At 48.6% G+C, this 14,764-nt stretch overlaps 1 protein-coding gene and 1 long non-coding RNA gene across 8 annotated transcripts in view; one reads left to right on the top strand and one right to left on the bottom strand.

The window, feature by feature from the left end:
• The window catches only part of VLDLR (very low density lipoprotein receptor), a 32,860-nt gene extending 20,932 nt beyond the window's left edge, over positions 1 to 11,928 (bottom strand). The window contains exons 1-2 of one of the 7 annotated variants that reach the window (XM_032635454.1): positions 11,860 to 11,928; positions 10,966 to 11,129 (exon numbers count right to left, since the gene is read on the bottom strand). In XM_032635454.1, the coding sequence (XP_032491345.1) occupies positions 10,966 to 11,047 (82 nt within the window). In that variant the 5' untranslated portion in view covers positions 11,048 to 11,129; positions 11,860 to 11,928. Of the gene's footprint in view, positions 1 to 10,965; positions 11,130 to 11,293; positions 11,696 to 11,859 lie in introns of those variants that run through there. The other 6 variants (XM_032635449.1, XM_032635452.1, XM_032635451.1 and 3 more) reach the window with 6 other exon arrangements.
• A 22-nt stretch (positions 11,929 to 11,950) lies between these two features.
• The window catches only part of LOC116755670, a 67,907-nt gene continuing 65,093 nt past the window's right edge, over positions 11,951 to 14,764 (top strand). The window contains exon 1 of the long non-coding RNA XR_004350424.1: positions 11,951 to 12,066. This is a non-coding gene — a long non-coding RNA (uncharacterized LOC116755670). The remainder of the gene's footprint in view (positions 12,067 to 14,764) is intronic.

Genomic DNA, 14,764 nt, shown 5'->3' with positions numbered 1-14,764 from the left:
ATGTGCCCAGGAGTGGGATTGCTGGGTCATATGGTAGATCTAGTTTTAGTTTTTTAAGGAATCGCCGTACTGTTCTCCATAGCGGCTGCGCCAATTTACATTCCCACCAACGGTGTAGGAGGGTTCGCTTTTCTCCACACCCAAAGGGAGATCATTTTTAACTTAGTGATGTGAGAAAAGCAAAGCAAGGTGGGAGCCACAGACCTGGATTCTATTTTTCTGAAACTCAGTTTTCCTATGCTCAGTGTATGAATATAATTCACATAATGGCATGAATGAAAACACTTAGTTTTTTTTTTGCCTGGAAGGGGACAGCTGATATTCAGGTGTTTCCTATCATTAGCAGGTCTATCCTTCTGGAGGATGTAATTTCTTCGAGATAAAAGGCAAAGATCTGGTTGCTTACAGCAAATACACTGCAAATATTCGAGAAAAACAGTGGAGCCATCTAGTTCATGCAGATTCCTTAGGGAGGTCTTCCCGGCAGAAAGCCTTGCGACTTCCTGTACCTTTCAGCGTCTGCAGCTGTGGCATGTGGGTATAAGAACAGATGCTACAGTGACAAGCACAGACTGGAACTCTTGTGTCATGTACACAATGCTCTAGTTGGCATCCATACCATCAGCTACTCCCTGCTGTCTGGGAACATTCTATACTTTGTGGCTCATTCCCAGGGAGATTAAAATTTGGTCCTAGTTTACCATACGGGTGTGTGGTTACTTAGGTACTAAAGGTACTCGTCTAAAAACTATATGTACCACTCTGCCCACAAGCGTGTAGTTAAGCTAGGACCCAGATACAAAGCAGGATGAATCAATGGCACTTCCTATCTGTAGTTCGTTTTTTATTTTATCTTTTAATAATTATTATTAGCTTTTTGGCCACACCACGTGGCTTGCAGGATCTTAGTTCCCTGACCAGGGACTGAACCCAGCCTCCAGCAGTGAAAGTGCTGAGTCCTAAGCATTGGACCACCAGGAAATCCACCCTGCGCGCCCCCCCACCCCCGGCATTTCTTAAAATTTACCATGTTAACCATTTTTATTTATTTATTTATTTGGTCGTGCTGCGTGGCTTGAGGGATGTTCCCCAACCAGGGATTGAACCCGGGCCATGGCAATGAAAGCCTGGAATCCTAACCACTAGGCCACCAGGGAACTCCTCTTCCTACCTGTATTTCATACTATTCATTCAATCCACAATTTTTCTCTTTTTTTTTTGCCGTACACGGGTCTCTCACTGCTGTGGCCTCTCCTGTCGCGGAGCACAGGCTCCGGACGCGCAGGCTCAGCGGCCATGGCTCACGGGCCCAGCCGCTCCGCGGCATGTGGGATCTTCCCGGACCGGGGCACGAACCCGCGTCCCCTGCATCGGCAGGCGGACTCCCAACCACTGCACCACCAGGGAAGCCCTCCACAAATATTTTATTGGGCACAAGAAGGGGGAACAAGGAGAGGGTAGAGGCTGTCAGGAAGCATCTCACGCTAGTTTTTATACCGCGAAACCAAGTATGAAGTGCCTGGTTGCCTCTCACCCTCCCCCTTTTATCACTGGAGTCTCGATATAGTCTTAATATTCTCAATGCTGGGGTTATCTGTTCCAGGGCCCACTGGCTGTAGTTCTTTATCCCCACGACCTCTGACTGTTGTGGGAGTGGTAAGAATCTACTTAGAGTACTTTACTTGGAAAGTAAAAAAAGAACAATTTATGATAGTCAGAGAACAGAAATATACATATACTTGGAAAGAAAAGTCAGGTTGCAATTAGAATACCTTTTTAAAAGGTGTTAGTTACCAAAGGTTTTAGTTGTTTGGTCAAAATGAGACAAAAACATCGATGTTGACATCTATGCTGTCAGAAAGGTAACCATATAATCCGACTTGGACAGGGACTTAAAAGTAGGCGTCAGATGATGGTTTTCCACTTGGGGTTAGGTACCTGGCAGATCTCTTTAACAATGAGCCTTGACTGTAACTACAGATTTTATAGACACTCAAGCTGGCCTGGGATTAAATATGGGCGCACAATAGCGTAAGGCTGGTGTTTAGTCCACTGTCACCTTAAGGAAGCTCTCTGAATGTAACTGTAACATACAGGCAATCAACAGTAATAAATGCTGGGTTAAAATGCCAGCAATGCTGCTTTAAGAGTCGCTGTTGAGCGGGCTCAGGACAGACACGGGCATTTCCTTAGTGTTTATTCCAATATCTCGAGACAAAAAGGAGTTTAATTTCTACCTCTTATCTCAGACGTTTCCACTTCACCCAAGCTTCTGCCCGATGGTCATAAAGCTGTGTTTTACCATGACACACACGGCTCTCCGTTAAGAAAGGAGAACAATGGCGTGAGGAATGGAGTACGCTGCTAACCAACCATCCCTGCTTCTTTAAAAGAGGAGAGTGGTGGGAGTGGGGGTGGGTAAAGCTAGCTGGCTTTATAAAGGGCTCTTTCTTTAAAGAGAAGAGAAGAAAGACCCTAAGCTCTATGGCCGCGCCTCGGTTTCTTAAGTTTCCTAAGCACCTTGTTTTGAAAGACTGCTCCTGGGTAGAAAGGACTCCCTAGTTCTGTTTAATTCCCTGTATCGTGCAGAGCGGGGAGAGCTCAGCCACCTGACTGCAGCATGGTGGGTTTCCTGCCCAAGTTTCAGGAAGCTTCTCCCTTTACACCTGTGGTGCCTACCTGGGAATGCTGCCGTACAGAGCTCCAAAAGAATCGAAAACACCAAATGAATTAAGCTTTCGGTTTGCAAAGCTTTGGGGGATTACAGGATTGTGGGCCTGTAGTCTATTTCCATCCGTGACAGTTCAGTCTCAAGTTCAGCATTATACTTTCATAGAGAGAACAGGGTAAGCTTGAAATGATCGACACCCAGGGTCCTTTCAATGCTTAGGTTAAGCTAAAGCCAATGATGCCTCAAAAAATAAATTACAAGTAGAAGCGCTCGGCATCCTACAACCCAGGGTCTATCTGCTCAGAAGGGTGAAAAGTCAGAGTCAATGTGATTTTTAGCGGGTTCCTCAAAGTCACGGGGTTCACAGGAATGCCTTGGCAGCATCGGGGTGGCTGCAGTCAGGGCAAAGGCTATGACAGCAGGGAACCTGGGTATTCAGCCTCTGTTTCAACCAGCGTCTCTTTTCAACATTGGAGTTTTGTGTAAGGATTTGAAAAGCGTTCCATAACTTTTAAGAAATCAAACGGTTGGACTAGATCTGGGTTTCCTTTCAGCTCTAATACTTAGGATGAATACCCCTACCCCTTTGGGCCAGGGGGTTGGAAGTCACTTGTACCTAGTCGTCCACATGGCTGTTTACACTTGTAATGAATGACTGAAGGCCCAGAAGGGTTGAAGATTTCCTCACTAATTCTGCGCTTACACAGTTGATATCAGACTCTGCAAACTTACTTCAAGGCGCCCATGTCCCAGGAGCCTTGCTTACCTAAATAGTTAACGTTGCTACCCAGACATGTTGGCAGTTCACTGGCTCCAAGCAACTCAGGGGTTTTAATGCATTTAGAAGTCAGCCTGCCGTTGTTGTCTAATTGTCCCTGCAACGGTTAACATGGAAGAACAGTACGTAAGCTTTGGTTAAAAAAAAACAACAAAAAACTGCGTAGATCTTACGGTAAATACCAAGCCTTCCAAGTGGGCTACGAAGTTCCCTGTAGGGCTCCGAGTGGCACCTTTGCAGGAGTGCTCCAGAAGGGATGCCCACAGTAAGATGTTTCTGCGTGTCAGGCTCAGACATGAACTTCAGCCTGCACAGAGGGGCTGCGGCTGCCACACTGCTGGGACTAGCAAGGCCAAGTGTTCACATCTTTCACAGCCCTCCCATTTGCTTGAGTGTACGGGTGTTATCATCTCCTGGAATTTTCTTCAGTCCATTTGCTTTGGCACTTCTGGGGCTGCCAAGGGCATTTATTTTTAGTCCAGCTCATTCCTACTGCTTGCCACTTGAACGCCAATCTTTCTATTCATAGGCTAAAACTCCTTTTAGGACAAGCAGCTTTTCAAGTCAGCAAAGAAGTTTTCCTACAAGGGAAGAAGGTTAGTAAGAGGAACTGAGGATGAGGGACTGAGCTGTATTCTGGCCTTACAGACAGCCTCTCAAGCCTTGTGAGAACCAGGCGGGGGCCAACTAAAAACTGTGAAATACTTGGGTTAATCCTGATTCACTCAATCCTACAGTTCAATCGTCAGTTTTCCCATTTACATCAGGTTGAGATGATCTTGAGAATCATGGATAAATAACTTAATTTTTATTCTTAGCCAAACACTGTTCTAAGACCTCAGTTTCTTAATTGATTTAATTCTCAATCCTACACAGTCAGCACTACTGTTCCCCTTTTACATACCAGGGAACCTGTTTGGGGAAGGGAGGACAGTATTTGCCCAAGATCACCTTGGGCAGAACTAGAATTTGAACTCAGGCAGTCTGGCTCCAGATACCATGTGATTGAGCACGCATACCGACTAGAGCACCTGACTCAGGACCACCTCCTTCCAGAATATTCTGCTGACTTGTGATGTGGGTAGTAGTGTCAGTTTAAATTAATCCAGAATTAGGTACTATCACTTGTCAGGATGTCACTGTCCTAACACAGCCTTATTGTTGAGATAGAGCCCACCCTCCCATCCCCATTCTGAATTTTAAAAAATGCTGCCTCAGTATCCCTAGCAGGTCTTTTCCTAGAAGGACTATAATGCTTGGTTTTCTTGTCTAGAAAGAGCTAAGGCCCTCCTGATATATTTGGGAAGTTATTCGTTTTGTGGGTGGTAAAAGTCAGTGGTTCTCAAGATCAAGTTTGTATCAGAAGCCCCTGAAGGACTTACTAAAACACAATGCTGCCCCCTCACCAGAGATTCTGACTTTGTAGGTCTAGCATGGGGCCCAAGTTTGCATTTCTATTGAGTTCCCAGAGGCTGTTGACCTTGCTGGTCCCTGACCACACTCTGAAACCACTGGGGGAAGGTTAGGAGGCTAAGATTCTACCCACAATGCGGGTGACTACTTCATTCTCAGGGTTGGACTCTATAGTACTCACCCCATAAGTCGTGTGCATCACTGGATGGACATAGGTGACAACTGCCAATCGAACAACAGAGATTATGATGACGACCTTTGTGCCATCAGGTAAAATCTACTTGGATATCTTAATAGGCGTACACGGTAAAGAGGTTCTTCTAAAATCTGTCTTCCCATCCCCATGTGCCTGATCTTTGACTGACCCACCACTCACTCTAAATCAGTAGTCCAACCGTGAGCCTAGATTCTTCTCCCCTGACATTTTGCCATCAAGTCCTGGGCATGTCCAAGCACTCATCTCTCACTTGATCTAAATTTGTCTCTTGTTCCTCTGCCTCCAGGCTGCCATGTTCTCTGTCCACATCAACGTGGTGAATCAGGCAGCCAAGGATGGCCCAGAGTGCCAGGGATGGGATCACTTGCAGGCTTCTCACAGGCTCTAGGATTGAGTCTAGTTTCCTACCCATTTCCCCCGCTTCTTCCTATTGCTTACCACCCGTTCAAATGTCATCCTTGAACGAGCCCCTCAATTGCTTTCTTGACCAATTAGGTGTGGTCAGGCTGCTTTCTCACCGTCTCCTGTGCCTGTCACAGAGCCGTCACATACTGAGATGTGCTCACCTACGTGTTTCCATCTCTACAAGCGGAGATCCCCTATGGCAGGGCCTGGAACGTGTCTTTGTAAGTTGGGACTGGGTGCCTGACGTCTAAAAATTTTTTAGGCACTAGCGAGTATTCCCCAATGCATCCGTTGACTTGTTAGTTCACTAATAACGTTGGTCTGAACTACAGATTTTTTTCCCAAAGCATTCTTCGCAGGTTTTCTTAACTTGAAACCAAGTATGAGCAGTTGTTTCACTAGTTAGCATACTTTGAAAGACTCTTAGGTTACAAAGGCCACAGTTCTCAATGCCTACGAGGGTACTTTCACCTCATCTTCAGAAACTTTATCATTTAAAAACAGAGCACCTTCCTGCACTTATATATCAGAATGAGTGTGTCAGTGTGGGTCCGTTAGCTTCGTTTCCACGTGAGGAGAGAGGTGGCGGCACGCAGCGCTCACTGGTAAAGTTAGAAATTTCAGGGCTTTTACCTCTGACGGATTGTAGCGTTCTTCGGTAACGTTGGCAGCCATCTATTGTTGATTGAGTGCTATCACCTTTGTAGGATCATCTGCAGAGATGGACTAATTCCTGGCTTTGTCACATGAGAGTCTAAGCTCTCGGTGAGTTTTGAGAAATCTTCATAAGCTGTAACCCACGTGGTGTGTGGGACTTCCAGCAATCTTCAGCTGCTACCTGCCTCTTTTATGATTAAGTCTTGACCACTGGGTCTGCTCGCTCCCATCCAGAGCTTCTATTCCAGGCTGTCTTTGGATCACTGATTTCCTGTTTGACTTTCCCACTACACTAAATGTCATGAAGGAAGAGCCCAACTTCTTGGTCGCTGTGTCGCTTATGCCTGGTGCTATATGGCATGTGGTGGGCACTCAGTAAATGGAAGTCAAGTGCTTTTGAGCAGAGGTACAAAGGATGCTGGCATCAAGCTACCACCTACTTAGGGAACCTATAGATCAGTTAGTAGCTCAGACCTTGGAAAGGTATCTTAAGAAAACTAAAGATTAGAGGCAGTCTATAAAAGAACCGTATTTACTCATAGTATCTGGGGGAAGAATTATAACACACGATGTAACTTGGAAATGTTGTCTGTCACCAAGGGTTTTATCGCCTCCCTTGTTTGGCAAATTACAAGCCCGACCCGATAGCCCACCCCTCCCTCTCCCACAACCATGGTCCTATCTTATAGGTTCTGCCCCCAAAGTTCTCTCTTAAATACAGGGCCATGAATGCCCTCTCCCTGCTCCGCCCACCCATGCAGCATCTTTAAAATACAAAGTGGGCAAAGGATCTCTAAGCAGATATTAAGCCACTTCTAGCAGAATCGCTGTATTTATTCTCCCAGCACCTGGCAGGCGTTCTCTTGTTAATTTAGAGCCACCATATAGCCATCAGGCCCAAACTTTTCTAGGAAACTTCGCATGAAGGGAAACGTGTGCTAAGTTTAAGGTATCACCTGCCATCTCATTTAGTCCCTGCAGTGCATCTAGTGTATCTAACTAGGCAGTGTTAACAATGTTTAGAATTTTTATTGAAAACCAACAGAAAAGCTTAGCAGAGACACCAATTCGGACTGAAAAAATGCAGAGTGAAACTGAGGTAATTGTCATTTACAAAGCCAGATTCTCCTAGAGCTAAGTCATTCCTCTGTCTTTAAGTCCTACGAAAAGCTACCAGTCTTCAGATTTCCTAGCCAACAACTCTTCAGGTGGGCCAAAAAACTGCCCCTGGACCACTGACTTCTGCTCAACAGGTACATCTCATCCATCTCTGCCCAAGGTATTCTTGGACTCTTTCTCTTGAAAGCAGTCTCCGTGCTGTGGCTTAAGCACAGACGGGAACAAACGAAGCAATTTTGAGTCTATCCCATAACCACCTGGAGAGCAGCTGTATTAGCCCACCCTGGGAAATGCTTCTAAGGCAGGAACTTTTATCATAAGCTTCATTATAGAGCTTATCATAGTCCTTTGAGGGATTTAATTTTTTATAGCCTAGTAATGTGAAGGTGGCTTTCCAAAGAAAGGTCAGTATCCAAAGTAAATTCAATTATGCCTCGAAATTGTATAGATGACCACCTAAATTTGATCACTATTCCCTCTAGAGAGGGACAACTTTATTCACATTCTGTAAGAACTAGAAAATGGTCTAAATAGCTAATATCTACATTTCTATGTGGTGCCCCAGGTCTTCTGGTCTCTGGACCAAAACCCGAAGCCCTACGGCTGGGGGCTGTTCCCTTGATCTTCCGGTTGTGCTCTACTCTAGGAGTTCTTGCTAAGTCTGATCAGTCTGACATTCCTCCTGGAACAGAAGGGGCTTGTGACTATTTTTCACCTCTCCTAGAACTGTAACAAAACTACTCAAGTGAGATTGGGTTTATGGGTATCCAATTTTATAAAAGGCAGAAGCACTTCTTTTGAGCACGGAGGCTGCTATAATTAAAATACACAGTATGGTTATATTGAAGTCCTAACATTTGGCAGCCCTACTGAACTTGGCCTTTATACGTGCTTTAGGTATCTAGGGACTCCAAACAATTCGAGCAAAGAACCAAAATGAGCCAGGGCAGGTACATAGCTAAATGTAACGTGAATTGGGCAAAGGGGTGATCTGGGGAACAATGCTGCTCCAGACCACGGGCAGCCGTCATTGCCAATGAAGGCCTGACTGGTGACCCTCCTTTAAAGAGTCCCTGCTCACATGCTCATTCTTTGATCTAGATGAGGATTACGATTATTGTCGTATCTCCTCTTGGTGCTATCTGGATAAGTCAGGTTTATTTTCCCTCTGCCCTCCGGTCTCCTGTCCCTCCAGGTACTGCCAATTTCACCAACCCACTCCCCACAAGAGGAGAAGTTCCGTTGACTCTTTTGTTGGTGGTTAGCCATATCTGAATAGCTCTCACAAAACCCTGGTTCTTCTAGGCTCTGGCCTTAATGAATATATAGTACCCCAGATCCTAATCTTGACTACCTAGGCTGGAGGAAAATGTCCTGGAACTCCGAGGAATTTTTTTCCATCAGGTATGCTCCATTACTCAATTTTAATTTCTCTTGTTAGCCTGACTTAAGTTCCTTGGCAGAGTCTTAAAGCACACGTGCCCTGTCCTAGAGTATTTTAGACCAGCATCATGCGTGTGTATGGGCAGAGTGTAGAAGACCAGGGCCAGAAAGTCAGTCCATATGCCCTGGGGCTTTGAACTTCAGACAGGAGCCAGCCTGGGTTAGCTTAGGGTCAATCCCTGCCTCGGCCAACCCCAAATTTCCTCCAGCTCAGAAAGGACGTGTCTCCTTTCCTTCGAAGAATTTAAGTCTTACGTGGGCTGCTATTTTCCGCTCTTCACGGCATGTCACATATTTCACATGTGGCCTAGGGGAGCAAAAGGGAGGCTCACCTACCTGATACAAGGTGAACATATGGCTTCAACTAACTCATTTCGACAATGTAGGTGCATTCATAGCATTCTAGAGGATAAAGTTAACCTCCAGTGGAAAGTTATTATACATTAAATTAAAAGAATATGAAAAGAACGCAGCAAAAACGAATCTTCTGTCCCACCTTTCTGGACAGTCATCAGTGGTTTCTGGTATATCGGAGTCTTTTGAAATGATATGAAAGGTGTAATGTAAGCCATGGCACTACTCTGAGAAATCGTTTAATAAGTTAGTATTGCTCAACCATTAATGATTAATGTTAGAGTCTGAAAACATTTCAGGGCTTTTCCAATCTCTTAGTTTGGTTACACATCAGGGGTCATCTTCACTAGACACTCGCCGTTTTTCAAGGAGTCCAGGCAGGGGAAAGCATTTGAGAGAACAGTCCATTGGAGCCTGTCAGTTTTTCACGTTCCCTTAAAGATAACATTTCTCAGGCTGCTAAATTACGAGCCCGCGGAGCCACGTGACCAACCTAAACGTGATCGGGCGGCCAGCCAATCGCAGAGCGCAGAAAAGCCCGTCCCAGCTTCTCACGCTCGGGACAGTCAGAACCTAAGGGCAGGGGGCATTCGGAGACTCAACCCCCACAAGTATTGCTTGAGGGGCTGCTTGCCCATACATTAAAGTTCGCTCTCACTTCAGGAGACTCGTGACTGCGGGCAGGCGGGTCTCCCAAGCCACCGGGCGACAGGAGCTAGGGACTCTGGAGTGGGTACTTAGGACGGGGGCAGTTTTCCGTCCCATTTCCCCAGAGCTGGCGAGCCAGCCCCTTGGTGTCATGTCGAGATCACTTCAGGGGCCTGCCAGGATTCTCACCGAATCCTCCTAGAAGGGCTTCTTGTCGCCTGCCTGAGAAAGTTTTGCGGCCCCAAATGAGAGAATGGCTGAGGACAGGGCTCCCAGGCCCAGTGCGGCACACCCTGGGGACCCGACAGTTGTCCCCACCGCCCTCCCCAACAAGCCACAGTCACACACCAGCTCTCCCAGCTCTCGTGCTACTCCCTTTGATCTACTGGTTAGAATGAAGGCTAATTACAGTCAGCAGATAAGGACCCAATTCCTCTCGAGGAAATCTCACCGGGAACGAGGCTCAGCAAACTAACCTGATTAAGTCTTCGTTCCACTCCCCTCCCCCGTTCAGCTATCCTGGAGACCCGAGAGGTTTACAAACGCTCCCCGGAGAGCGGAGAAACATCTAGAGGTGAGTCCTATTTGATTCAAGCCTCACTCTTCCTCTAACCCGCACTACACAGAGACTGCCCGGCGCCCGGGGAGTCGCAGTCCGGGTGCGCACGCTGCGCACTTCTAGCCGCTCGGCGGAGACTCCCGGCGGCAGCCCACCGAACGTGCGGGTTCCTCACCGCCGCGGGGAACCCCACTCCCGGTCGGCACCCGGCGCCCCGCATCGCCGGAGGCGCCCTTCCTCACCCACCGCCCGCTCCCACCCTCCGTGAGGTCCGAGGGGCGCTCCGGGGGCTGCCGCGCACGTCCCGGCCCACCCGGCCCCCTGCCTCCTTCCTAACACTCCGCCTGGCAGAAGAGACACAACCATTGTTCAACGGCTCAGAAGCCCATATTCCCCAACCCCGGCCAAGCGGAGTGAAAAACGAGGCAAAGCACAGGTTTTAGGGGAGGCAATGTAAGGGAATGAAGACTAGTTCGGGCAAGGCTTTAGGACACCCCAAATCCCACTATACCCCCATCCTGGCTCCCGGGAGCCGCGGTGCTGACAGCTCAGAGGCGCCACCAGGGTGGGGAGGGAGAGAAGGCGACGAGAGTGAAGAGGCGCCTCTTAGGAGGGGGGTGGGCAAAAGGACCCGCGCCTCGGGGCCCCCTGGCGCCCCGGCTGGGTCCGGGCAGGCCGCGGAGGGGCGCGTCCTCACTCACCCGCTCCGGTGGTGCCGCTCTCCCGGGGCGCCCAGCACAGCGCGAGCAGCAGCCAGAGCGCCCAGCGCGCGGACGTGCCCATGGTGCCCGTCTGGATGGTGCCGCCGCCGCCGCCGCCGCCGCCGCCGCCGCCGCCGCTCGCTCCGCACAACAAGTTACCAGCCCTTCGGAAAGGAGGAAGGAGGTGGGGGCGGGGAGGGAGGAGGGGGAAGGGGAGGAGGGGAAGGAGTTCGAAGGGGGGTAAAGGGAGCAGGGAAGAAGAGGCGCACCCCCTCCCCTACAACTTGCACAATCTACCCCCCACCAGCCAACCCACCCACCCACCTACCTCCCCGGGCTGCAGCGGTAGTGCAAGCCGAGCCCGCGGGCAGAAAATAATGCAGGCGCTGCAGAGGAGGGGAGGGAAGAGGAGGGGAGAAAGGGAGAGGGGGTGGGGAGCCGAGAGCGGAGAAGACAGAAGAGAGAGGAGCCGGCCGCGGAGCACCCACCCTGGCGGCCGCTGGAGCGCGGGGTGAGGAGCGAGGAGGGGGCAGGAGGGGGAGTGGTCAGCGGGGGGTGGGGGCGGGCGCGGCGGCTTCAGCCCTCCCTCCCCACCCTCGACGCGCTCCTCTTATAAGCTCGGGGCAGCCAGGTTCCTGCGTCGGGGTTGTGTGAGTGTGCGTTCGAGTGTGAGCGTGAGTGGCCGTGGCCGTGGCCGCGGCCGCCGCTGCCACCCGGAGTGCTCCCGGGGCCCGGCTGCTCCGCGCGTCCGCCCGGGGCTCACGGGGGCCCGGGGCGGCCGCTGGTTGGCTCGCGCGCCGCCCTCGCCTCCAATCCCCGGTGCCTGCCCTAATTTCCTGATCCAGGGAACCTGCCGCCGCAGCAGCTGTGCGCTCCCTACAGTCATTACTGTACCTTCCCGGCAGCCGCCAACCGTAAATGCAGCAGCAGCAGCAGCAGCAGCAGTTAGCACTGATGCAACTACTGAGGCTATTGCCACCGCCTTCCCACTAACGCGGCTTACAGTCCGGAGGGGGGGGGGGACTTGCAGTTTCCAGGGGCAACAAGCGTCTCTCTACCACCTTCTCCTGCGCCTCAAAGGAGGCTGGTCCTGTGAGGCTGGTAGGTAGCTTCTTTCTTGGGCCTCCTCTCTCCACTTAAAAGTGATGAAGAGGAGTGGATCTAAACGTTTGGGCTACTTTGGTGTGGGGTTGGGGATGCCTGTCTCAGTCAAACGCTAAGATGCCATTTTTGCTAAAAATTAAATGTGTCTTTAAGTGAGAGCGTGTGTGTAAGGAGAGTGCGCGCGGTTGTGGTTGGTCCTCTGTAACAGAATGGGACGAAAGTAACCCAGTCTGGGCTGAGGAGGAGGGGGATATCGCTAGCTCAGCTCTGCAATCTCTCATCAACGATTATAGTTAATTGCTAATTGCACAAATGACAGTCAGAGGACCTGTAATTAGAAACTTAACCTTTTCTTGCTTGGGGGAGGGGAAACCCGGTTTATTCTTCTTGATATAGTTTGCAACATTCAATTACAAGGCTCAAGGAAAGAAAGAAGGAAGCAAAGGCAAGACTCCTGTAAAGGATTGATTCCTGTTTTGTGTGTGGCAATACTGAGCCTGTAATTTGCTTTTGTATACTTCAGTTTTCTTGCACAATTTCCCTGGTTGTCCCCGTTTAACCAGATGGGGAGGACACACCGGGCTATTTCACCTTCTTAAATAAAGGGTTTGTATATTTTTAAAAAGTAGTTTCGATCTCGAATGACTCAAACTCCACCGATTTCAATAGGACCAGCTCTGACGCTATTCTGTCGATGATGTGAGAAGTAGAGGGCTCCTGGCTAGCTATATTCCTCTTGTCTTGGTGCTCCAGGGCATTTGTCAAGGCTAACCATCAGATTGAATGTTTATTAGGAACTTACTGGATCCAGGAGATGGAGAGGAGAGGAAAATTCCAGGTCAGGATACACTTTGGGGTGGGGTCAGAGGACACCCAGATTGTGAATGGTCTACACGAAGGGGCTTAACTCTGTCAATATGTATTGGTGGAGACTTGCACTACAGTTCATTTTGAACTCTGTTTTGCTCGCTCTGTGGTTACACGTTTGATACAAACTGCAGCAGACGCACATGTGTTGCGTGTGAAACTGAGTTGAGCTCTGCTTTATGCCATTAGTAGTGAAGGTGTTGCTCACCTAGCAGGCATTAAGGGATGGTGGTAAAACAGGTGTGTGGCATTTTCAGTATTCTCGGGGTTCTGAAAGAGCACATTAATATAGTCGTGTGGTTTGTTTCTAATATTTTACTCAGAGATAAATATGTATACTATAAGCTGAACACTGATATGGTATAATAAGATTTACCTTTGACATACATGTTATGCTTTCTATCTCTCCAAAGGATATACATAACCTGTTGGTGCACTTAGCTGCGGCTCTGTGTTCAACCCTGTAGCTCTCTTGTTGGATCAAAAGGAAGCATAACTTTTGGCTCTACCTCTCATTGGCTGTGTAACTCGGGAAAATCTCAGTGCCTCTCTGTGCCTGCCTTCTGACCTACAAACTGGACACAAAGCCGTTCACATAAAGTCAAAGTGCTCTGTGGCCTCAAGGACCAGCTCTCTGCAAAGTGTTGATTATTAGAAGGAAAGGTTGTAAGGAAGAGTGAATTTGATTAATATAGAAAGTAACCGAATAACCAAAATGATAAATTTATCATGAGTGGAGATGGGTGTGGTTGAACTAGGCTCAGAGAGGCTGACACTGCTGCATACAGAGCCTTCAGGTAAATGCATAGGCAACCCCACTCCCACAATCTACCACATTCGTTCAGTTGTTGAAGCAACACACACTGAGCATCCCTGGGCAGCAGGCGCTGTGCTAGGCGGTAGGTATACGGAGATGCTTGTCTAAGGAAGCTCAGGATCTGGTGGGGGAGGCAGAGAAGTTGGCGATTGTGGTACCCTATGCACAGTACACGCTTAGGCTTCAAGGTGCTATAAGGTTATAGGCAAAGAGTAGCTAATCTGACTGGGGGACCAGAGTGTCAGAAAAGGCTTTCCAGAGCACTTTTCTCTGAGCTGAAGTCATGACTTTTACCAAGCAATTCCAATTCTCTTTACTGCTGGACACATGGTAGGATTGCACTTCCTGGCTCCATTATAGTTAGGTGGGGCTGAAAGACCAATTTTGGCCAATTATTTGTGAGCAGAAGTTCTAGGGTGTCACTTCTGGACTGGGGCATTTAGTGGGACTTGCATGAGACCCTCTCTTTTGGTCTGCATGGTGACTAGAGATGCTCAAGAGATGGCTGCTCCATTAGCCTGGTCTGAATGACTAGACTGAGTAGTACTCTGCTGTCTCCATGTCTCTGGCAATGATCATGTAGCGTAGAGGTCAGCAGATGGCCAGTGACCTGTTTCTATATGACCTATGAAAAAGAGTGGTTTTTACATTTTTAAAAGAGTTATGCAAAAAAGTGAAGAAGAAGAAAAGGCAACAGAAATTGTATGTTGCTCACCAAGTGTGTAATATTTACCATCTGGGTCTTTAGAGAAAAAACTTACCACCTCCTGACATAGAGTGAAAAATAACCCTTTGCTGTCTTTATCTACTGAGCTTTTGTTACCGCAGCATGACCTCTCGTTCGTTAACTTGACTGATACTCTGGGTGAAGGGGGAAGGAAGACCTTGGTGAACAGAGGGAACAAAGGCAAAGAGAACATCAAGTGTTGAGGAAATGCAGGGGCTTCAGGATGGTTCCATAATGGGGTTGCATTGGGCTGACGGCAGGAGGTAAGGCTAAGGAAGAAAGGG

This window comes from Phocoena sinus, chromosome 6 (assembly GCF_008692025.1).
Source record: "Phocoena sinus isolate mPhoSin1 chromosome 6, mPhoSin1.pri, whole genome shotgun sequence".
NCBI lineage: Eukaryota > Metazoa > Chordata > Mammalia > Artiodactyla > Phocoenidae > Phocoena > Phocoena sinus.
This window is presented reverse-complemented; position numbering and strand designations above follow the sequence as displayed.